Genomic DNA, 23566 nt, shown 5'->3' on the forward strand with positions numbered 1-23566 from the left:
TCTGAAAGAACATGCAGTAAGCAAATGAAAACTATGAAAAAAGATACACTACTCTTCTTTTTTAAAAAAGAAACAATTAAAATATTTGCTACTTATATCTCTGTTGGAATCAATTTATTATTCCATCACTTTTATTCAATATCTTTTTTGAATCTTTAAAAGCATTAATAGATGGTCTTTTGCCTACTGTTGCTACTTCATTAATGTCCCTTTATTATTTTTTTAAAAAAAGGTGTTCTTCTACTTTATCTAATCAGGCTCTTGTAATAATTAGTTTTTATTTTTGAGTAGTGTATTGTTCTCAGATATTTTAGTCCATTTCTTAAGCTTCCATTGATTTACAAATAAAAATGAACAAAAAGCTACTTGGCAGTTTTGTGAAGTTTCTGCTGAATTGTTTTGAAACTGTTTCCTTTCAAAAGAGAAATAAGTTTAGTTAAATTAGATTCTATTATTGTTGCTCTTTTTTCATATATGCATTAAATACAGAACCTGTGTCTACGTGCTTGGTCTAATAGCCAAAACTAAACAAGGATGTGACATTTTGAAGCATCACAATTGGGATGCAGTGAGACACAGTCGTAGGCAGCCTTGGCCAGTGGTCCCTGATGACATGGAGCAGCTCTGCAATGAACTTTCTTCTATACCCAGCACTCTTAGCTTGAACTCTGAGTCTACCAGTTCTAGACATAACAGTGAAAGCGAATCTGCTCCTTCAAGTAAGTAACAACAAAACAAACAGAAAAAAACCACCACAAAGCAGCATTTTGGTGTTCTTACCAACCTTTTGGCAGGATGAGGTTCAGGCAGATGGTGTTATTGCAAGGAAGAAGAGTGCAAGCAAGAGTACAGAGTTATATGCATTGAGAGATGTAGACAAGTGAGAGGGAAGAGAACAGTGTCTTAGGTTTACATTTGATGTAGAAGTTTTAACATCAGGGTAAGTTACTAGTTCTTCTGTCAAGTCATGGCAGCTTGCTGTAATAGCCGGCAGAAATCTCCATGCTTAGGTATAAAGATACACTTACTTGGTTGTCCTCAAAGGAATACTCTAGAAAATAAATACATTCTGTGTGTATATATGCACACACAGAGTATTGCTGTAGTTAAATTCTTGTATATTTTGAGTATCTAGTACATTTTAATTTTGCTATTGATATTTGGAATTTAAATCCAGAAATATACCCTATTTAGATATTATTAGAGGAGTGCATTGTTTGTAACCCTAGTAGCTGGACGTTTGCACTGAAATAAGATACTGTGGCTTTTCTTTTGAAGCAAGGAGACCTTCAGCTCAGGTGCTCCTCAAGATACTTAATTTACTAAGTTCTACAGAAAAAATGTTGAATTAAAATTGCAGTAATTGCATAGCCTCCCATTTTGGCTTCTATAGAATTGCTTTGTTTTTGCAGCATGAAATGTCCATTTTCAGTGACGAAGTCTCATATAATTTCAGGTATGTTCATCATGGAGGATGACCGTTTTGGTAGTACTTCCACTAGTACGTTCTTCCTAGATATTACTGAAGATGCAGAACAAATATTTTATGACAGACCTGGACCTTCAAAGGACAAAGACCGTAGTCCCTTTCCTTTTTTTTCTTCTAGTAGACTTGTGAAAAATCGCATTCTAAACTCTCTTACTCTACCTAATAAAAAACACAGAAGTAGCAGTGATCTAAAAGGAGGAAAACTGACATCGTCTGACAGTAAATCAGGCCTGAGGCGAAATCGTACAGTAACAGAACCTTCCAGAAGCATAGACTTTCCTGCTGGGGAAGAATTCAACCCTGTTTGCAAAGTTCCTAAAATCCAGACTTTACGATTAGAAACTTCTTTTGTTGGAAGTAAGCACATGGAAGATACTGATAGTACCCCAAGTATTGGAGAAAATGATCTGAAGCTGCCAAAAGGTCTTGGAAATGAAATTCACCGGGAAAACGCAAGCCGAGAAAGGCTAATAGGAGATGGTACTACACAAACACATTTCAAGAGTCGTAGCTTAAGTTTTAATACAGATACCACAACAAGTGGCATAAGCTCAATGAGCTCTAGCCCTTCAAGGGAGACTGTAGGTGTGGACACTACAAATGTAGATACTGACTGTGGAAGTTTGAGTACTGTGGTAAGCACAAAAACAGTTAAACCAAGTCACTGTTCAACACCACAGTCTAACCACCTGCCTCTCTCAAAATCCAGCTCTGTATCCCTGGTACCGCCAGGGTCTTCTCATACGCTTCCCCGAAGAGCCCAGTCTCTTAAAGCTCCTTCTCTTGCTACGATAAAAAGTCTTGCTGACTATAACTTTAGCTACACAAGTTCTCGAGATGCCTTTGGCTATGCTACACTAAAACGCTTACAACAGCAGAGGATGCATCCTTCACTGTCTCATTCGGAAGCCCTAGCATCTCCAGCAAAGGACGTGCTGTTTACTGACACTATTACCATGAAGTCTGGCAGCCTGGATTCTCGACTAACCCCAAGCCGGTAAGAGATTATGTGCTCATTTCTTACTTCAGAGCTGTAAGACCAATTAAGTAAAAAAAGTATCTTTTTAATACTTTTTTCCAATTTCACCGAAGAGTGAAAATTGTTGCAAGATGGTTCATAACTTCACTGAAAGCAGTATGAATACTAGGAGCATAATATAGTAGAATGAGAATCCTGAACTTCGTGCATGGTGTCAGAGAAGCCCAGCTTTCATAGCTGTGCTCGTCCCCTTTAATGCTGTTAGTGACAAAGGAAGACGTTTCCTTTTATCACATTTGCTTCCTGTTTAACTTTTTTTAATATTTAAATGCAATTACATTGCTAACATTATTAAAGTTGCAATCACACAAAATTGCCTGTGTAGTCAGAGCTATATTTCAGAAGAAAATTTTGTCACTTGGTGAGGTTTTAGGACAGGGACTCCTGCCAATATGCTATATTCGTGTTCATTGTGGCATTGAGGTCAGTGATGAGATACTGGTACCACTGATAGGAATGTCAGTTTGGCTTCATAGCTAACAGAGCAAAGATTTTACTCATAGCATTTATTTTTAGATGGCAGTGTCACGTCTTTATTTTTGAGTCATATTAGATGTTCTGAAGACTAATTGGATAGTTACATAAGATATCTAGCTCATGACATTGACACTGTTCCCAGCAGCTACAGTCACTGCTTAAGAACTTTCTCTTAAAAACTCTTCTACCAAATTTTGCCTTTCAAGTCATCTTTTAGCTAGTGCATTGGATTTTCACATTAGTATTGAAAGTGAAAAGACCTATCTGTTTTTACCTAAACATCGTCTCTCAGATGAGAGAAAGGGGAAAAGCTACCAATACATCAGTCATCTGCTTACTACACAGAACAGCAAATGCCAAGTCCCTGAACTGCACTCTGCATACCCAGTTGAGCATACATAGTGCCTGTTTATTAGTATGCATTCTTTGTCCTGATGAAGAGCAAAATTTGTAGATATTTTCACATGATTCTGCAAAGATGCCATAAAAGGTAAGTTTTGTTCCCTTTGTTCAATTCAGTTAGAACTAGACTGAGTGTGCTGATTAAATTAAGGATGAGTCAGTAATTAAGCTGCACTATCCTGGAAATCAGAAGTGCTGTTCCTTGCTCTGTCACTGTCTTCCTGTGCTAATGCAGGAAAAAATCAGTGTGATTTCGGTGGCAGTACAGGTTCTGTTGTGGCTGTAGTAATGTTGTACCATGCCTTGCAGTCATGCCTTTGATAGGCAAAGCAGCCTTGCTGCAGTGGACTTTCATCCTGAAGTAATGTAATGCTAACAGTATTCCTGGTGCTTAGCTGTTCATCATCTCTTACATGGGTGGTCAGGCTCAAGGATTTGAGCTGATCTGTTTAATATTGAAGTGAAGTGGCTGTAGTGCTTGTATCTGAGAAAGTTAAAAAATTGCAGACATACATATTACAAGAGATTATCAGATTGTGTTGGTTACTAATATAATTGGTTGGAAAGGCTGTGATATAACTAGTATATGGTTTTTTTTTACTGGTTACAGCTGAATGTCTACACTGAATAATTGTGGTCCTTTTAATTTCAGAGTACATTATACTTCTAGCTAAATATTGTCCTTAACTGCTGTTTAAGTAATAAATTGAAAAGAGATATTCTGTCCTTTTTGTCTGCTGAAGCTATTTTTCTGTCAGTTTTAGAAGAATTTCTTTGATTCATGCTTCATTGACAAGCTCATTTGTTCTTAGCAGCTAGCAGCTGTAAATTGATTTTTGTGATGTTTCCAGTTGTTTCCATTCAAAAGGTTGAAAAGCTTATTTCTTTGCATAAATCATTTTGTGAGGCTAAATTTACCATCTTTGTCTTTAAAGACCAACCAAAAATGTTAATGTGCATGTCTCAAATAATGGTCATGGCTCTCACCCTATCACCTGCAGACATGCTTTCATGAAAACTTACTGGTGTTTATCACTACTAATGACATATCTGTTAGCTTTTCCAGGAAAAGCAGGGACAAATGTTTAGGATTAATACTTCTATCTTTAATTTTATATTGAGAGTAATTGTAGAATGTTTTTTTATGAAATAACTAATGCGTTTGGTAACTCTCTGGGTTTAGAATCATAGAATCGTTTAGGTTGGAAAAGACCTTTAAGGTCGTTGAGTCCAACCGTAAACCTAATGCTGCCAAGCCCACCACTAAATCTCATGGCCCTAAGTGCAACGTCTCCACATCTTTTGAACGCCTCCAGGGATGGTGACTCCACCACTTCCCTGGGCAGCCTGTTCCAACACTTGACAACCCTTTTAGTGAAGAAATTTCTCCTAATGTGCAATCTAAACCTCCCCTGGTGCAACTTGAGGCTGTTTTCTCTTGTCATTTTGAAACATGGCTTGACTTTTATTGTAAGTCCACTGCTACTTTCATTAGCATCAGTCAGAATTAATTAGTAATAAGAAAAGTATTGAAATCCTATAATTTGTGTTCTGCGCATTTCCATCACATAATAATGTCTTGAACCTTAGATTGTCAAATCTTGATAATTTAATTTTATCTCAGTATAAATCTGTTAACCTGTTAGGGGTAGGAAGGCATTTTAATTGCCCACCTAAACCAAAAAAATGGTAGAAAATTATTTCTAAGGCAGGAAGTCAAGAAATCAAACATTTACTGTACTTTACCTCCCAATGTATAATAATTTGCAGTAATATAATAAAAATTTACTGTTCCTGAGGTTTGTCTCTTTTTAGTAGGAAGCTTTAAGCCACTGCATATAGACCATCTACATAGGTTGATTAGCAGAAGACATTTGTAGGTTTTTATCTGCAATGAGAGGTAAAATGGCAGATGGCCAAATGTGAAATTTCCATCATCAGGACTCTGATCAGCACTGAGGACTTGTTCTCCAGCCTCCTCTTTCCTGTCTCATTTTCCCAACCTATTTCTTTCTTTGTTCCTTGGGCTGCTTGTCACAGTCAGCTCTGCTCACTGTGCAGGTTCAAGTTTGTTCTTTGTGCATTCATGTTGAGCAAATTCTTCCTCCATGCCTGGGTGACCTAATGGGTGGCTCCTGCAGAGCACAGGAAAAAAAATGTTCCTTGTTCACATCGCTAATACCTTAGCAGGCTCAAGATTTGCATTTGCAAGCATGTGCCTGCTCAGCTCAGAGTTTGTAAATATCCAGGGAAGGTACGCTTAAAAATGAGGCAGTTAGTTTAAAAGCCTAAATAAATCTTTACTGACCATGTATGGGCTATAAATCTTCTAAGCCTGCTGAGTTGGAGAGAATTGGTGGGTTGGCAGGGTTGGCAGCCCCTCAAGCAGAAGTTACATACAGCAATCTTTCAAGTCCCCATCCCAGGACTTTCAAAGAAAAAATTTTTACCCAAGGAACTGCCGAACCATGCAATACAGTATGAGAGAGAAAAAAAGCAGTGAACTGATAGCTGCAATTTGACAGAGTTACAAGCTCTGTGTTCTACAATGGGAAGATGAGGATAGCCTTTGAGTCAGCAGTCCTTCTTACTTTTGATGTACCAGAATAAGAGTTTTACCAAGTTTGTGATGTATTATTTCAATGTTACAGGTTCATGAAAGCTTTAAGTTATGCCTCATTAGATAAAGAAGATTTATTAAGTCCTATTAATCAAAACACACTTCAGCGTTCCTCTTCTGTTCGCTCCATGGTTTCTAATGCTACCTATGGTAGCTCTGATGATTACATTGGCCTTGCTCTTCCAGTGGATATCAATGAAATATTTCAGGTATGTATGTGATAACTTACTGGGTTCGTTTGCATTTTCGTAGTGAAAGATAGTCAACTGTTGCATTTTTATCAGAATAGATTAGATCTAGAGAAATGAGGAAAAACTCTTGTGGTACTTTCAAGGAATGCATTTTGGAGATCAAGAGTTTGTTTTCTAACCCTGTTTACAGAAAACCAGTAGTCTGTTTTGTATTATTAGGCAAATAATGACACATGCTAGGTTAGAAGAGTGTTAAACAACGGTAGCATAAGTTGGTTTTTTTTTTTTTTTTAGTTGACAGCTAGCTTCTATACTAAAATTAGAATAGCCTGTGGACATTTGTATGATCATACCATTAAATTATATTGTCTTACTTAACCTTACAGATATATCTATATTTAAGTTAAACCAGATCTTTTTAATATCTTATCAATTGCTTTCCTCTTTCTACTTGGTTAAAACACTTTCCCATCTAACAAACTGATGCATCACAGGGTTTAATATTTTGTTACTTGATGTATGTCAAAGTTAAATGAGCCGGCTTCCTTATCTTTAGTTTATGTAGTCTTTGCCTTTTAAACCTAAATGGCTTTCTTACTAATCTCAAAAAAATTACTAAAGCTAGAGTAAAGGCAAGATTTTTCAATCATACCTGCTTTTATTCCCCCTTTATGAAATGACTAGTTTTTCTTTCTCCTTTACAGTCTTTGTGGCATATTTATGTTACCTCATTTCTTCTCACTCAACACTTTTTCTAGAGTTGATACATGTATTGACTCTGCAACATCTTACAGGCAACTTTTTTTATGTCCTGGGTGTTTTTTGCGCTGTTCTCCCAAGATCTCCATTGTAGAGTGATTGTGGACAGATCGTTAATAGCCACTTCTGTGTCACTGGTTTCCTTACAGCCTGTCACCACTGTTAATGTTTGCTGACTGTTCATAAGCCTTGCTTAATAAATGTTCATTCACAAATGTGTGTTTTTCTCATCGGCTTTTTGTTAGTACTCAGGAGCCCATTCTTAATTTCTTCCTCTAATTAGACCTTTTTCCTGAAGTAAAAAAATGGACATTTTATTTCCTCCTAAAAATCTACTTTTCCTTTGTATATGATTATTACCTGTGCTAATTTTAATTTTCACTTCAATATTCCAGGTAAAGGAAACTCCGTATTTCCAGAAGAAAACCACACTTCCATTTGATGACCATGGAGCTAGGGTCTTCGCACCTGATGCAGGAGGTACTGGTTTTGTTCTTCTCATGTACCTTTTTGTTGTGTATTTCTACATTGGGTGGGGTGTTGGTTTATTTTTGTTTTTTCTTTACAGAAAAGGTTATTTTTAGCTGTTAAGTTTTGAGAGCTGTGTTCTGGATTCAGGATGGCAGGCCATTAATTCCCTGTTTTATTTAGTTTGAGATAATGTGGTGTTGCTGCAAAGTAACATAAGCTTGGTCCTCCTCTAGTAAACAAAGGAGGAAGGTCTACATATCTTTGATTATAATATGAGCTAATGCTAATCTAAGGCTGGTAGTGATATTGCATTAAAGTAAGTAGCAAAATTTAAGCTAAGATAAAATATGTATGCCACATATTGAGCTGTTAGATTTTGACTTCCCTTTGATTACATGTGAATTTATAGGAACCAATGAAGGTGTTAGGTGTGTATTTCAGAAAGTAAATTTTGTCTTTTTGTGATGTTTCCATGACAGTTGATCAGCAGAGTTGATGGGACATTGTACAAGAGAATTGCAAGTGTTGCTGTAATGCCTGGCTTGTTCTGAAATGCACTTCCTTTTTACTTGAGAGTAGTCAGAAATCTGTATGGCGTCAATATGTGTCTTTTCAGTTTGACAACTGAAAAAGCAGTGAAACTGGTCCTAAAGTAGTATTGGATAGCTGTTGTCTTGCCTCCTAGTTAACTGGAACTTTATTACAAGCACTTTGAACATGCAAATAGACACATCTTACTGATTTTTATTTTTATTTCGTGTGGTTAATGTAATATATAAAGCTGATTTTCCTGAAAGAATGTTTCTGTAGTTTGATAAGTTTCAGTGTAAAGTAACTCTTGTTCAAAACTGCATTTGTTGGTATTTTCCATCCAGGGAAGAGCATGTCACTGAAGTGTCTGTCTTGTTTCTCTGTTGTTGAGTCTAGTTTCTTCCTATTACAGGCACTAAGTTAGGTTTTTAAATTGTGTTTCTGTGTTAATTGGTACACCTGTCATTTAACCATCTGGTATATTGTTGTACTAATCTTGTTTGACACTATGAAATTTGGTAATGTGTTAGTGTTGCATGAGTATTACTAATGTTGATACAATGTCAGGATTTACCACACACCTTCTTACAGTATGTGTGTACAGTGTGTGTGTTTAGAGGTTGAATTCTGTCCTTTGCAATATTTTGTTATATATGAGAAGCTGGGACTAAAATGTTATGTCTGTTTCCCAAATGCCAACAATCTTGGGAGCTTAACCACTCAAAAATAAAAAAGTTTCTGGATCTTCACACACATGTACCCTTCCCAGCCTTAAGAGGTTTAAAAGGGGAAATTTAGTTGAAATAACGTTACTGTTTGGTTTTCTTTTTTCTGATGTCTAATTGCTTATCTACAGGCCTTCCATCGGGTACAAGTGATGTTGTCAAAAGCCCTTTTCAGATGCTCCGACAGCAGATCAGTCTCACAGAAATAATGAATACTAGCCGTTCAGATGCCTCTCAGTTTTTAGAAAATACAGAGGATACAGGGCTGCAGGAGCACACAGATGAGAACTGCCTTTACTGTGTCTGCATTCAGATACTGGGTTATCAGCCTAACAACAAAGTGAACTCTTCATATAGTCGTACAGGTTAGTGTTCCTTGTGGGGAAATGTGATAAAACTGAATGAAAATACTGAATTTTGTTCATCTTTAAAACTGATTAATCTGTAAGGGGTTTTTTTCTTACTACTGACCTTGACATTAATTCTCCATAATAAGCTCACTGTGCAACCAATGGTATATCTATGGTCATTTCCAGCTTTTTGATTTCTAGTGGTGTTAGCATGGCTGGGTGCCTGCATGTTTTGTGGGGTTTTTTTTTAATATTTTTAAGAGCTTACCAAAATACAAAATCTGAAACCTTATTTAGTACTTAAAATCCATGTCTTGAAAACTGACACTGTCAAACTCATGAAAAGTCTGACTTCAAAGCCAGCCTGTGCCATAAAACAAAACAAAGGAAATCTGAGGAGTCTGAAGTTGAGCTGTAATTTCTGAGATTTAGTCATCTTCCTTCGTATTTTGAGATTCAGATAGGATTCAGAATTATTTTTTCTTAACCTTCTCTGCAGAGCTTGCAGTTACATACCTTTTTGCAATGTCTGTAATAAAAAGATAATCCAGTAATGGCTGCTTAGTAGGAATCCTCACTGTTTTACAGCGGTGTTACACATTCAGGTGGTAGCATATAGAGTACTGTTGGCAAGGGAGATGATGTACAAAATGTGAGGAATGGCCCAGAGAGCTAAGCTTGAGCTTGAGTTCAGTATCAAGAAGGGATAGCAAATGAAATCCCAACTCTAGTCTTCAAATAAGGGTGTTAGAGGTGTGGCAGAGCCAGGATCTTGTCAGAGGCACACAGCCAAGGGACAGGAGGCCATGAACACATGCTGTAGGAATAGAAATTCTGATTGAACATAAGACGAAACTCTTGACAGTGTAACCTAATGTCATTTTGAGGTGAACCCTTCTTTGAGCAAGGGGTGAACTAGGTGATCTCCAGGAGTCCCTTCAGACCTATTGTTTTTCTGTGGTTCTGTTAACTGTGCTACAATTAAAAGCTTGGATTTTATATTCATCTCTTTAAATCCAAAACACTGAAGGCTGTGGATAGTGAAATCTCCCAGAAGAATCTTAACTTGTCACATCTTTCTGTTGATGAAGACAGAGCCCTTTCTGTAACACCTCTGATAATTGTATGAACAAAATGTGTGTATGCAGGAGCATCTTTATTATGTAAATAGAGCACAGATATATCAATAAGAACTCTGTGTGATGACAGTTTTTAGGCTTCCATCAGTGTCTAAGAGTTGATTATTTTCAGTCAAGTATTTTAAGATTCAAAAAAAGTGATTTTTAGACATTTTGTGTATGATTTGTCCAAAATCTAACATCTGGTTTCCAGCTGGTTTATATGCACAGTACTTAGTGTTATGCCCATTGTAGAAAAATAACAAAAGCATTTGAAGTGAGGAAAAATGTGAATAACAAAGATACAACATCTTGTTTATGTCAGATTTTTCAGACATTCCATATACTGACTGGTGTGGGCAGACCATACACAATCACTTAGATGTGCATTCCTCCAAATTTTCTGGAATTTCAGGCTGTAGTGATGCAGTATCCCATGGTTCAGCTAGCAGCACCAAGAGTACAGAGCTTGTACTAGGTAAGTTTGAAAGCCTTATGATTATTAGAGACTATAATTCTTACAGTATTTAAGTACTGTGGAAAAATAATACTTATACATACTACAACAAAGTATGCTTATTATTTAAAAAAAGCAAACAAAAAAACCCAAACCAAGAATAAAAACAACCACCATTTCCAGATGAGAGAATATAATTTTAAACTCTTCTCCTTTTGCTGTACAGCACTTCTGTGGGTTATTATATAGCTCTGTATCCGACATGACAAGCAAATTGATGGCCTTTTTTTTCCACACTGGTGTTAGTTTAAAAAAAAAAAAAGACTAAATTTCTGTAAAGAGAAAGACGCTTCTTTCTTAGGCTTGTGGTTTACATTTTGAGTTACCATAATTTCTTAAGTAGCTGGTTGCTAACTTCTCCAGCATCTGATAGAAACAGAGCAGGTAATCACTCACGCAGACAGAATTGTAATTGAATCTTACAGGTTTTTCCATTTATGAAATGGTAGTTTACCTTTTAAAAATATTTCTATGTTAAAATTCCTGATAGTAGTATTTTTTCTGTTTTAATTTCAATGGAAATATTTGTTGATAATTCAGAATACATACATAAATACGTGTGTGTATGTGCTTTTGGAATGCTAAAACAGATTTACGTGGCGTAAGACTAGCACAATCAAAGACTGTTCTGTTTAAACTCCATACTGTTTAATTTGTTTTTCCAGGAGTAAAATCAATCCCAGATGATACACCAGTATGCAGAATACTTCTGCGGAAAGAAGTCTTACGTTTAGTAATCAATTTGAGTAGTTCAGTAGGAACCAAGGGCCATGAAACTGGACTCCTGACGTAAGTTCAATACCTTTCAGGTGTTTTAGCAACATTTAGTTGTATGTATTCTCGAAGATCTCTGGGATAGTGATTAACCTTATTTCTGACTTGTCAAAGAACTGTCAACGCAGATATGATTGAATGTATCATAAAAGCTAAGCAAAGAGTTTTCCATTAATATTTTTGCTCTGTCTTTAATTTCTTACTCTTCCCCAGTCTTTTTAAAATCAGTAATTCAACTGTAGTGATACTTCATTACATACCAAGTATATCATGCATCTTTTTAAAAAAACGATAATTCTTTTTTGTTATTTGTGCCAAATAACATATATCAAATAAGCAGAATAATGAGCTGAAAGTAACATCTTGAGAAACACAAATCTGCTTTGAGAGAGAGTACAACTACTGGAATTAATTTATAGAAAAAATCATGTTAAAATATAGGAATATAAATCCAGGGGCCAAATGTTATAATAAAACCTGTAGGTTTCTGGGCTAGTGACACTGGAAACTGATGTACAGCTGCTGAAAGAAAATGCAGAAATGCTCATTTTAGTTTCAAAAATGCTTGCAGGTAATTAAGTTAGCTTTTTTGTATTTTTTTTACTGTTGTACATGTGGGTGCCAATTCTTTGATACACTATTCTTTTTCTACATCTGTTATTTTAAGACTAGGTGATCTCAGCAATTCTGTACAACTTTCAAATTATATATTCTGTTTTACCTCATTAATACAGATTTCTTCCAGTTTGGTACAAAATAATGCTGTCTGTTTTGATTTTCTTGCTTCATCAGATCCAGAATTTATAACGCCTGTTACTGAAGAATTCTACTTTTGTTAATGATGACAATCAAAATCTAATTGAACAGTGTTTCAGAATATGATGGAAGTCTGTTCAAGACTTATGAAATCTTGGTGTTTCTTCTGTTTTTCAGAATTAAGGAGAAGTATCCCCAAGCATTTGATGACATATGCCTTTACTCTGAGGTGTCCTACTTGTTAGCACATTGTACATTTCGACTTCCATCTCGAAGGTTCATTCAGGAGCTATTTCAAGATGTACAGTTCTTACAAGTAAGTGGAGGGTCCAAATGCATTGAATGCACTGAAATGTGCCACCTGGATGCAAGTTTCATGCTCTGAATAAAAGATGCTTTCAGATATATCTTCAAGGAAACCATTTTATAGTGTTTCTCTAGTAAAATCTCTAACATTATTAATACTCCATGTCTTTTTCCTGTAGATGCATGAAGAAGCGGAGGCTATTTTAGCAACACCAACAAAACAGCCAGTAATTGATGCATCAGCTGAATCCTGACCTCTGTCTCATGCAGTGCATTACATACAGACTTTCTGAAATCCTCAGACAACCTCCGACTGACTGGATAAAAAGCTTGGAGCATCATCTTCTAAACCGTTCCAGAAGCTACTGGTACCTGAAGACTGAACTGAAAACATTTTCTTCCTCAACCAACTACTGCCCCAGTCTTTTGAGCCCTTTGGGGAGTTATTAAACATTACCATAGTTTTAATAATAGTAATTACCAGTATATGCAAGAGCCGAGCACTGAACACCTCCACAAGTTTTCATTTCATTTTCTACCATAAATTTAAAAAAAAAAACAGGACAACATGCAGAGACATCTTTTTTGATTGACTTCTGATTCTGTTCCAGAGAAGCAGAACGATGCCTTCCTTTTTAAACCCTGGATATCAGGAATCAGAGAGATGAGGGTGCATTCCATTGCCAGCAATGGGGAGCCATGCTGTAATTGTGGACAACGGGGGATTAATGTTAACCCTTCTCTGTTGTTTTTTGTACTGTTTATAACACTACTTGGGGGTTTGTAACTTCAGACAGAAAGAAAAGCCTCTGTGAATCTGAGGTTTCCTTTAAGTTATTTTAATATTGCTATAGTTGTAAATCATTTTATTAGCAGTCTCTCCAGTTTCAGTACATTTACATACATACATGTATCTTATCTGAACCAGTTAAGGATTTTCACTACAGTTTGATTTTAAAAATAACAAATCAGTTAAACTTAAAATGCTGAAATCAGATTGTTTTCCCTGAATGATATGCATGTGTTTGCAGTTTCTACACTCACGCTCATATAGTACGAATGTTGGTCTTACTCTAAACTAAAATCCTTTAAAAAGCATGCTTTGTATCAGTTAAATGAATATTGTATAAACTAAACTTGAAGACATTTAATCATTGCTGCTTTTGTGAGAAGACATAATACGAGTGTTTCCCAAGTTCCATGGAAACAGCCTTTTATAAAAACAAAGGTTTATTTGAATTTTCAATGGATGAGTGATCAAGCATTGGATAGTACTAATAATTGTAGTGAAAAGCCTTAAGTACCAAAATTTGGAGCAGCAGTACTTATTTTATACTGGTATTTAAGACTTGTTGCAAAACTTAAATGCTACAGTGACTGAAATCATTGCCTCTATCATGTTACTAGTGAGGTTTCTAAATTAATGAGTGCAAGCTTAAAAAAATAAAGTAAGAATCCCCATCACTTTTATCATGGATCTAAAGATTCAGAAGCCTTTATATGAAGGTAATATAAATATATGCAAATGTGTATATACAGTAGCATGGCCGCCTTTGTTAGAATGCCTGTAATAGAAGGGATTACCCTTTGATTTTGATATAGGTGAATAATTCAGCTGGACTGTACTAAGTAGAACATATTTTTATCCATTCACTTTTACCATTTTTTATAATTGTCAGATTAATACTTAAGTGAAGATAAGTGAAATTTATCCTGATGCTCATAACTGTTCTTACTAGCTATGCTACTGGAGATATCAATTAGTTCTGTGAACAGGAAAACACAATTCCTAGTGAAATGTAGAATTTCTTTGTTCTTACTGGAGATTTGATCTTGCCACATAAGCACTGCTTTGCAGCTATCACTTCACTGAGTTCTTATGTGCACTCCATATCATCAAGTTCTGGTAAAGCAGATTTTAAGTTGCTGCTCATAGTCAAATTTAGTTCTTAAGATTTCCTTTTCATGAGTTTTCACTGAAAGAAGGAGCAAAAAGAAACTGATTCAACTCTTCTGTGGTCAGTGACACAAATAATATTATCTGTGTGTCAAGGCATGTTTGAAATGCTCTGAAAACATACCACACCAGTAACTATTGGACTTCTGTGGTCATAAGAAAGAAATACTTCTGTAAAACCAAAATGTCAAATCACAGTAGACCAAATAGTGGTATAAACTCCAAAGGAAGTAATGTAGTTTTCCCAAAAAAGGGGCTAGCATATCTTATACAGTAGTTTCAAACACTACCTCAGTTAGACTAGAGTATAAGAGATTTGTTTTAACAGCTAGATGGGGTTACATCAACAACTCCATGTTATTTTTCTGCAGTTAAAGCAAAATAAGTTTTTTCACCTGTACTTCAAAAACCACCTTTCTTCATTTGTTACCAGCTTAACCCATAGCACTTAATGTAGAAAGCACCATAAGAAGGCCTCTGATTATAAACAGGTAAGCGAAAGCAATGTCAATACACTTTTGAAAGAATCTCTATCTTGAAATGCGTATGTGTTCTGAAGTACTTGCTTGTGTGGGGATCCATGACAACAGAAACTTGACATACAAATTATGGCCTGAAATTCAGTTATGAAACGTGATTTTTTTTTCTGAAAGTGTATGAGTGTCAGTAGATTTCAACAAGTATGCATCAAGGATGTAAAGTCTGTACTGTACATAACATACAACATTTCTAGAATTAATTTACCTATTTACATTAAGCTCACATTAATGTTTCATTTTAATTGGCAAATGAAGGGATTCTGTAATTGAAGGAATTTGATATTGGCCTAGTTGCAAACTGTGAATTTCTAAAACTATAGATTTTTTTTTTTAATATCCCTTTTAAAGTTCTTATTTTGGGGGGGGGGGGTTGCTTCATGATAAAACTTCAAAAGAAAACATTAGTAAATAAAAATTGTGCTTATATTAACCCTAATAAAGAATCCTTCCACTTCTCCTAGAAAGATTTGCAAGGGAAGCTGACAGACCACCTGCTTTGTATTTTTCCAGTCCGAACAATTGGTGATACTGTCAAATAAATGGTAAAATGTAGAGCATTCACCCACACTATATACAAATACACTTTAGTTGCTGTGGCAAAGAAAACTGACTGATTCAACATGCTAACACAAAATACTCAGCTCTGAGGGGAAAGCCTGTGTGGGAAGGAGAGGCTGGCTGTGAAACCAGTCGCATTTGGTCTACTACATTAGCTGGCTGATTTTCTTAGTCTCCTTTTACAGTCAGTGGAAAGGGATGGCCCTTTCCAAAGGGCAGAGAGCTAACTAAAGGGCTCCAAATTACTTCCCCTAGGGCCTGTTTCTCTCCATTGAGTGGGGAGGAGGACAAAGCTGGGTGCTGTGAGTGTCCTTTTGGAGAGAGAGACCTTTCAGCTGTCTGAAATTCGGAGATGCAGAATGCTCCCAGCTGTCCTGGATGTCACTTGAAGCTGGAGATGGTCAGGCTTTGAGGCGCTTAAGTTGTATGTTGGGCCCCTGGCATGTTGTGCTTGAAACAGTTCTTTTTTCCTCATCTGACAGTTATTATTTGACCTGACATATGTACCCTAAATGTGCTCTCATTGGGTTTTGTTGCTGTTTTTTCCCAAGACACAATGAAGTGCTAAAGTATTTGGTAGTGTAGGGTACAGTGGCTTGGCACACTGATGTACATTGCCCTTATAAACATTTAAAAAGGCAGCAGTGAGAATCCTGCTCATATTTTTGTCATTTTAATATGAAACATATGTAGTGATCTTGAATGAGATTTGTAATTTGCAGTGAGAGACTGAAAAAACCTATAACACCTTTACTAGGCACCTGAAGAGAAAAGTAGCTATTTGAGAAACAGGTAATCAAAGCCTAGTGAGAGATGGAAGAGTTGTTGCTGCTTCTTTGTCTGTGTCTTGGACTTGGTGTCTGGCTGTTTGCACTGCAGGAAGCTGCTGTTCCGTTGTAGGTGAACATGAGCTCAAGCTGAGCAATCGCAGTGGAAGAATTCTTGCCAGGCTTCAGAGCCTCTCCAAGGTTTCTGCTTGCCTCCTAGCAGGGCTGCACAGAAGTCCTGTTACTCAGCTTCACTGGAGCCAGCTGAAAGCAGGTCCTGTAACTTTTTAAGTTACACTTCTTTAATATCATGTGCTTATTAAAGGTATACTAGGTGAGAGTAAAATCTGAGAACTGTAAAAGACCTTTGGGAACATACTAGAAACCATGTTTATATTTTGCTAGAAGCCCCCCATCCCCTGGTTTTTGTTTAACTCCTGATTCTGGTTCCCTGGATCGTTTTGTTCTCAACAGATGTGTATGTTCAGTAAAGAATGTGGATTTTCTTTGGACTATTTTTGTAACATGGATGGACAGCAATGCCACAGCATGCAGAAATTGCACATTTTGCTTGAGTTGCTTTGTAAAATACACTATTTTATTTGAGAAATGTAATTTATGCCAAAAAGTGTAACATGCCATTTTGCCACTGAATACTGTGTTTTAGCACAAGATGCAATGTCTAAGGGAGGAAAAGCCAGACATTTTGTAGATTTATTAGAAAAATTGTTCCAATACTGGGCTGTCAGCATCCCTAAAACTGCATTACAAGAGATTATCTAAATTAACCATTCTGAGGAGGGAAGGGATCAAGGAAAATCTCAAGACTTACTTTCCCTGTCCTGTGTGGTCTTTTAATTTAGTAATACGCTGCTACATATTTGGGGGTTCTAGTGTTTTTAGGTCACTGAACAGACATTGAAATCTGATTTATATTGTATACCTGTAACATAGAAAGAAAAAGTATTTATATATTTTCCGTAAGAATATTGCATTGAGCTGTGTATAATTTAAACAGAGGCTTGTCCCAAAATGGTATTACCCACTTTGATTTTTTTTTTTTCTGGTTTTTTTTGTATAGTGTGTACAGTTCATGTCAATGGGCATTAAAAGCCTCCTGAAGCGTAATCTTGTCAAAGGGATGCATTGTTAATAAAATGTACTTAAACTTCTTATAGTTGTTCTGTCTTGTATGTACCTTGTGGTACTAGAAATGGGTTGGAATTTTATTTATATTTGTAAGTTACTAATTAACTAGAACAACCTGATATTTTTGTCAAATTTGTTTTGCATTACTGCTTTGTAAGATGTCTTATAAAAATAGAAGGGGACTCCTTGTACACCGTTCTTATTTTTAAAATTTAGCATACTGATTGATACTAAGAATTAATAATTTTCCATTTTGTTGAAATGCTAATACTTAAACCATCACAACTGCTGTGAAAGTTGAATTATCAACCAAAAAAACTTTAGAGTTTTGAACCCATTTTAAGACAGATGTCTTAAAAATATGAAAACTATACATGCCTCCCCACTGATGCAAAAATACTTTTCTAATCTTTAGTTCTAGTGCCTGGACTGTACTCTTTGACTGGCAGGAAGGCATTGTCCTCCCTGGAATCCTCTGTGTGCTTTTAAGCACAGGTGGTTTCATGAAACACCACCCATCAGGGCCAGCAAGGGGAAAGGCTTATAGATAGAGAGGAGCTAACTTCTCATCACCTCGCCAAGCAATCTGGTACTGGGTAAAGTGTTTCCTTGTTTCCAGATAGCGAAGTTTCACCAGTGCAGGATCTCCTGCAGAAAGACCAAGGGAGCTGAGGTGGAAACTCCACAGGCCAATGTGTCTCACCCCACCATTGGGAAGGCACAAGTAGCCACGTTGCCTGCACCCTCACGCATACGTCCGCTCACTCCTGGGGCTGAATTACCACAGCCAAGCCCTGGTGGAAGCCGCTTTTTCAGAAGTAGGAATTTGCGCTTTGTTACAGCTGTCCACTGGTGTGAGGAACTGCAGCATGTTGCAATTTAAAACGTTTCATGGGATAGTCTGATCTTTTTGACCAACTTCTGTATCAGAATTCCTTAGACGTGTAACTCCTTGATTTAGGATACCTTTTAAACCTTTTAAAATAAACAGGCCTTTCTTTGAAATGCACAGCTACGAAGTTGCTACTTTGGTAGTGGCAAAACAGCTCCTTTCTGTTTATTGGCCTTTTTTCCAACAGTAAAGCTTTTAAACTACGCAACTACATGCGATGTGGTGAAAACACTTCGGAGAAGTTCTAAGTCGCAAAGGTACTGTGGTATCAAACTTTCAAATTCACTGTAACATAGAGGGAAGAAAAGCTGCTCTGGGATGTCTCCATTGAATAGCATCAGCTTCCTCTCTTACTTCCTTATTCTCTGTCAAACTGCAGTTCAGCTAAATGGGACCAGCCGTGTTTCCTTACTCCACTGTCTGAAGGCTGAAAGGAAGGACCATGCTGCAAATTTTTTTTTTTTCAAGTAAATCTATGTGTGATCTACACGTGGACACAGGACAGTGTGCGTTGGCTGGATAGCTAACTGTGGTTAGAGGTATCTGTGTGTTTGCACTCCTGTTTGTACCTCTCCTTTGCCTGCCTGAAGACTTCTCCCCCTGCAGTCCATGTGTGTCTCAGCCAGTCTATGTAAGGTCTTAACTGGTCTTCCTATTGCAACATTACAGCAGTATCTATAAACAATAGTATAAAACCTAGATGTGGTTCAGTAGCAAAACTCATTTCTGCCTGCAGCTGCTTAGTTTTTAGGAACTATGATTAGCTAGTTAATGCACTTGTCTTCCCTATGTTTGAACAAATTAGCTGAAGATCAAATTGTAAAAAACACTTCATTTTTTTCCCTTTTGAGAACTGCTTATTCTGTGCTCATGTTGCAGATGGAGTTATGCACTTCACTGGCAAGAGAGAAGCAACAATGTACTTTATTGATTAAGACAGTGAGTTAACAAAGCTCAGTGGTAAATGCGACAGTGGTTTACAGGATTCGAGGGCAAGGTATGCTTCGGTATTTACCGCATAGAGGACATTTAGCTATGACTTCAAAGTTTCAGTGCTCTTATTCCCAATTCACTTACTGAGAATCTGTTGTGGCAAGGAATCTCTCAACCTTGAGGAGTAACCTTGTGAGGTGTCCCTGCTCAAGGGGAGATCCTGCTGTGCAGTCCACTGCTGTGCAGAAGAGCTCAATGGGCCCTGGGCTAGCTGCCTGCTATTTATGGAGTAAGATAATTGACTTATAGTGATATTTGCATACTAGCCATATTTTGGTTGGCACATTAGCCTTTGGCTGTTGCGTTGTTACCTGTTTCCCCTGAATCCACTTTGAGCTGGATGCTGCCATTCCGACCAGATGCATCCATTATAACGCCACTGGTGGTTATCGCTTGAGTGGAGTTACGGGCAATAGAGGTCAGGTTGGGGCAGGGGGAGCACACCATCATAGCTCTTAAGTTGAATTCTTTTGTTTTTGAAAGATGCCAGACAGCGTCATAATTAGGCAAAACCAAAAGGTTCCTTGTGCACTGAGGAGGTTAATCTGATGAGACTTTCAGATAGAATTACAACTATTCTGATTCATTACAAATACACAATTTTTTGAAATCGGAATGGAAGACCTAAATGTACCAGTGCCTACTGTAGGGATTCTAAGCATTACCATGAAAAACATATATATGTATATATATTTTTATTTTTTTTACGTGCAAAAGTAGTGTTGGAAGATCTAGCTGATATGCAACCTGAATATGATGTTTTTCACAAATGGGATTTATACACCTATGCATCTGACTACTGTGTCTGCTTACCAGGTTGATTGGGGCTTGCTACAGAAGTGCAGGGGTTAATGCCAAAAGAAGTGAAGTTCATGTGCACAAGCAGAGAAGGAGTGCCATGGTAACAGCTCTGCAAAGAGGTGTCCTGCTGGAAAAACAGTTCTTTTCCACTCTCCACATTTCTTTGTTTAGTTAAGAGGATTTGGGGGGGGGGGGTGTTGGATTTTAAAGGGTGATTCTTCCAGGCAAAGAAGGCAGATGTGTGAGGAGTCCCAGTTACCAGAAATGGGAGCAGCAGCCCACTAACAGGGGACTGTACTACAAAAATCTGTTTTCAAATGTAGTTAGAAGACAGGTAAAGTAAAAGCCGGATGATCTTGGATTTTGGTGCACAGGGTTAACTTCTCTAGGTTCCTTCTAATCTTTCAGGAATGCACCACACTGAATGCAGGTAACCCTTCCATGTTGATTCCTTACATCATTTGAGAGAGAGAAAATACAACCCACCATCCCACTGTTACTGGGCTGAGGCAGACTCTGAGCTGGGTAGTGCTCCATGCACAGCTGCACAATACACGCTAGCTAGGGGTGGCCAGAACACATAGTGCACACAGAATACTGCAAGTGGAATACCTTCCTTGAGCACAACAGCCTACCTGCTTGTTTAACTTGCTCCTCTACTTTCCAAATAAATTTTTAATCGCTGCAAAATATAGTAGTTCTCCGCATCAGGCTATGAGAAACTGCTGTGATCTAACTTCATACATAATATAGGCCGCAAAACAGCCTGCAAATCTTACATAATCCGATAAATTGTGATGAAACCATAGCATACATCACTCCTGTGCACAAGTCAGTATTTTTAAACTAGTCCTGAAGCAAGAGCATTGCAGCATTAACAGAAGTTGGGCTTGTGAAAGCCTTCATCGAAAGAAGCTGTTATGGCTTTAGAAATTCTTATTTATATTGTGTAATCAAATACTGGATTTACTCAATGGAGGAGAGGACATCAAAGCCTCCTCCCTAGGCAGTGCACATCTGTTTGTGAAATATATCTCAGACTGGTCTTTCTGCCAGCTGTTTCTCTGGGTGTTGAGGCAGCATCTTTATTAAAAATATCAAAGTAGTAGTGTGGCTGGTATAACAGTACTGACAGTTCTGGCTTGCTTGGTTCTGGTGTCTCCGGTATATGATAGGGATCAGATTCAACTGCAAGATGAGAAGAATAAGCAAAATTTTCAAACCAAGTATGAGTCTGAGGTGTAGGTGTGGGCGTAAAGTCTCTCTCTCCATTTTCATTAGGGTAAATCCAGGAAGAATTGTGACCACCAATCTTATCTTCTGTTGGTGTTGAAGACAACTGGCTCCATGGATGTAATTTCTGGGCTTTGGCCTTATTGTCCACTGCTAGCATGTCAGGAATGCAGTCACTTATTTTCAATACTTTCTCAGAACCGATCTACAAGAGAACCATAAAACAAAAAAATTACTCAATGAAAGAATCCCAGAGTAAAGGAATGTGAGTGATTACTTCAAGCACTTCTAATATCATCTTACAGATTTTTTTAGTTTAGATTTTTCAAATAAATGAACAGAATTTGAAGGAAAAAGTGTACAGAATGTTCAATGGAAGCTGCATTTTATGTGGAATTTTTCAGAGTACTCATTTAGAGATTTTTAAGTTAGTTCCATATGAGTACATTTGAAGAAGGAACCATGTCCCTCTGCTTTAAAGACTTTGCCAGGTTTCTGATGTGTGTGGTTTTCAGTCTGAACCACCAGCAACTACAAGGCAGCAGCATGGGCTGTTAGGTTGTGCAGACTCCTCCTTCTGGTGCTACCATTCAATGAACACCCAAAAACAGCAGCAGCCCCACGCCTGCCAGGGTAAAGACATGCTCCCAGTTTTGCGACCCCCTTGCACAGAGCATGGAAGTAGCAGCTCCCAGTTTAAAGGGCCTACGGAAGAATTTGAAGGCCTTTTGGCAATCCTTTCCTCCCAGCCAGACCTGGCAGAACCCACTGTATCCTCCCAAGGGCCAGCAACTGCATCACTCTGCTGTGCCCTACCACAGAGGGTTGGATGTGTGGGGCAGGAGGAGTGGGTGGATACAGTTCACAAGCTGCGGGGAAGTACAGTATCAGCTGGTCTGTTGTGTTCAGACAGTGCTGGGTTTTGAACAGCAACACTAGAAGAATCGCCTACTGTATCAAAAGATTTTATTTATTCTCCAGTTATGCTTTCACTTTTTGCAGTAACAGACTGCAGAATATAAACTGATCACTGCAGAGTCACACAAATATCAAAAGGAAAATTTTCCACTAAATGATGATGGTATTAAATTATGTTAATTTCTGTATGAGTATCACTCATTTTTAAATGTAGTCAACACAAGAAAAATATTTTTCTCAAACTTTACCAGTCAAAGAATGGAAAAATTAAAAATACCAGATTTTCGGTGATCTTACCGTAACCTCTTTGAATGACAGCACTTTGCTCTTGTTAGGACTAGGTATTAAAGGACAGCAGCACTCCTTCACCCTGGAAATCAGAGAGCAAAACAAATGACATTTTTGTTCTCTCATCAAAGCATATTCTACCAGCAGAAGCCGCACAGAGATGTGTACACAAAACCAGCAGCAGATGATGAGTGTCTTAGAAATGCCACAAGCCAAATACTTAAAACATCCACACAGTTGGACAGCCAAAGGAAAAAATGAATGAGGCCTTACAACAGGCTGGAAGGAACAAGCTGCAGCTGCGGTTTGTGAATTACGCTAGTTACGTTCTCTATAATGAAAAATGCATTATAACTTACCACTTCATCTTCCAGCGGCATATAGCTGCTACTAGTGATGGAACTATCACTAGCAGGACTAGAAGGTACAGCACATTTGCTGTGAAAGAAAAACACTTTAAAAATTTGTTTTCATCTTCTCACCAGTTACAGTCAATATAGCCTGAGTTTCTGGGACAAAAATAGCATCAAGCCCACGTGGGACACCTGCCACTAACCAAAATTGAATTATTACTAGATTGCTTTTATTTGACCTCATGTTGGCATCTTAACTATAAGGGTAAATTTCCAAAATTAAGATAATGATAACCTCACTTAACGATTTGGTTTAGGTTTTCTCTCAGATCTCCAAAGACGACAGATTTTTACCATGAGATGTTGACAGAACATCTGTACCTCCAGTACGGATGGACTATAGCAAGACAGACACTACACAAGTATTCATGCTCTCTAGGATTTATGCTGACACAAGAATCTCAGTATTTCCTTCTAGTTGGAAGATACAGCCTTGGGCTATGTTTTTCACAAACAGTTGAGGCTGAAGTAAGCAGGCCAAGAGGGAGCACTAGTCAGTGCTCACTCTCCCTCTGCCCTGGCCAGGGCCCTCT

At 37.5% G+C, this 23566-nt stretch overlaps 2 protein-coding genes across 7 annotated transcripts in view; one reads left to right on the forward strand and one right to left on the reverse strand.

Annotated features, from left to right (window-relative positions):
• The window catches only part of RICTOR (RPTOR independent companion of MTOR, complex 2), an 84968-nt gene extending 70965 nt beyond the window's left edge, over positions 1–14003 (forward strand). For all 4 annotated transcript variants that reach the window (XM_010585813.1, XM_010585815.1, XM_010585814.1 and 1 more), the window contains 9 exons: positions 490–719; positions 1457–2486; positions 6059–6236; positions 7373–7457; positions 8836–9069; positions 10498–10650; positions 11355–11478; positions 12397–12535; positions 12705–14003. In XM_010585813.1, coding sequence (XP_010584115.1) covers positions 490–719; positions 1457–2486; positions 6059–6236; positions 7373–7457; positions 8836–9069; positions 10498–10650; positions 11355–11478; positions 12397–12535; positions 12705–12779 — 2248 coding nt within the window. In that variant the 3' untranslated portion in view covers positions 12780–14003. The remainder of the gene's footprint in view (positions 1–489; positions 720–1456; positions 2487–6058; positions 6237–7372; positions 7458–8835; positions 9070–10497; positions 10651–11354; positions 11479–12396; positions 12536–12704) is intronic.
• Positions 14004–19260: 5257 nt separating this feature from the next.
• OSMR (oncostatin M receptor) overlaps positions 19261–23566 on the reverse strand; it is a 33691-nt gene continuing 29385 nt past the window's right edge. For all 3 annotated transcript variants that reach the window (XM_010585819.1, XM_010585818.1, XM_010585820.1), the window contains 3 exons: positions 22980–23058; positions 22630–22702; positions 19261–21619 (listed from right to left, as the gene is read on the reverse strand). In XM_010585819.1, coding sequence (XP_010584121.1) covers positions 21170–21619; positions 22630–22702; positions 22980–23058 — 602 coding nt within the window. In that variant the 3' untranslated portion in view covers positions 19261–21169. The remainder of the gene's footprint in view (positions 21620–22629; positions 22703–22979; positions 23059–23566) is intronic.

The sequence above is a fragment of the Haliaeetus leucocephalus genome, unplaced genomic scaffold (genome assembly GCF_000737465.1).
Source record: "Haliaeetus leucocephalus isolate CR32 unplaced genomic scaffold, Haliaeetus_leucocephalus-4.0 Scaffold120, whole genome shotgun sequence".
Lineage (NCBI taxonomy): Eukaryota > Metazoa > Chordata > Aves > Accipitriformes > Accipitridae > Haliaeetus > Haliaeetus leucocephalus.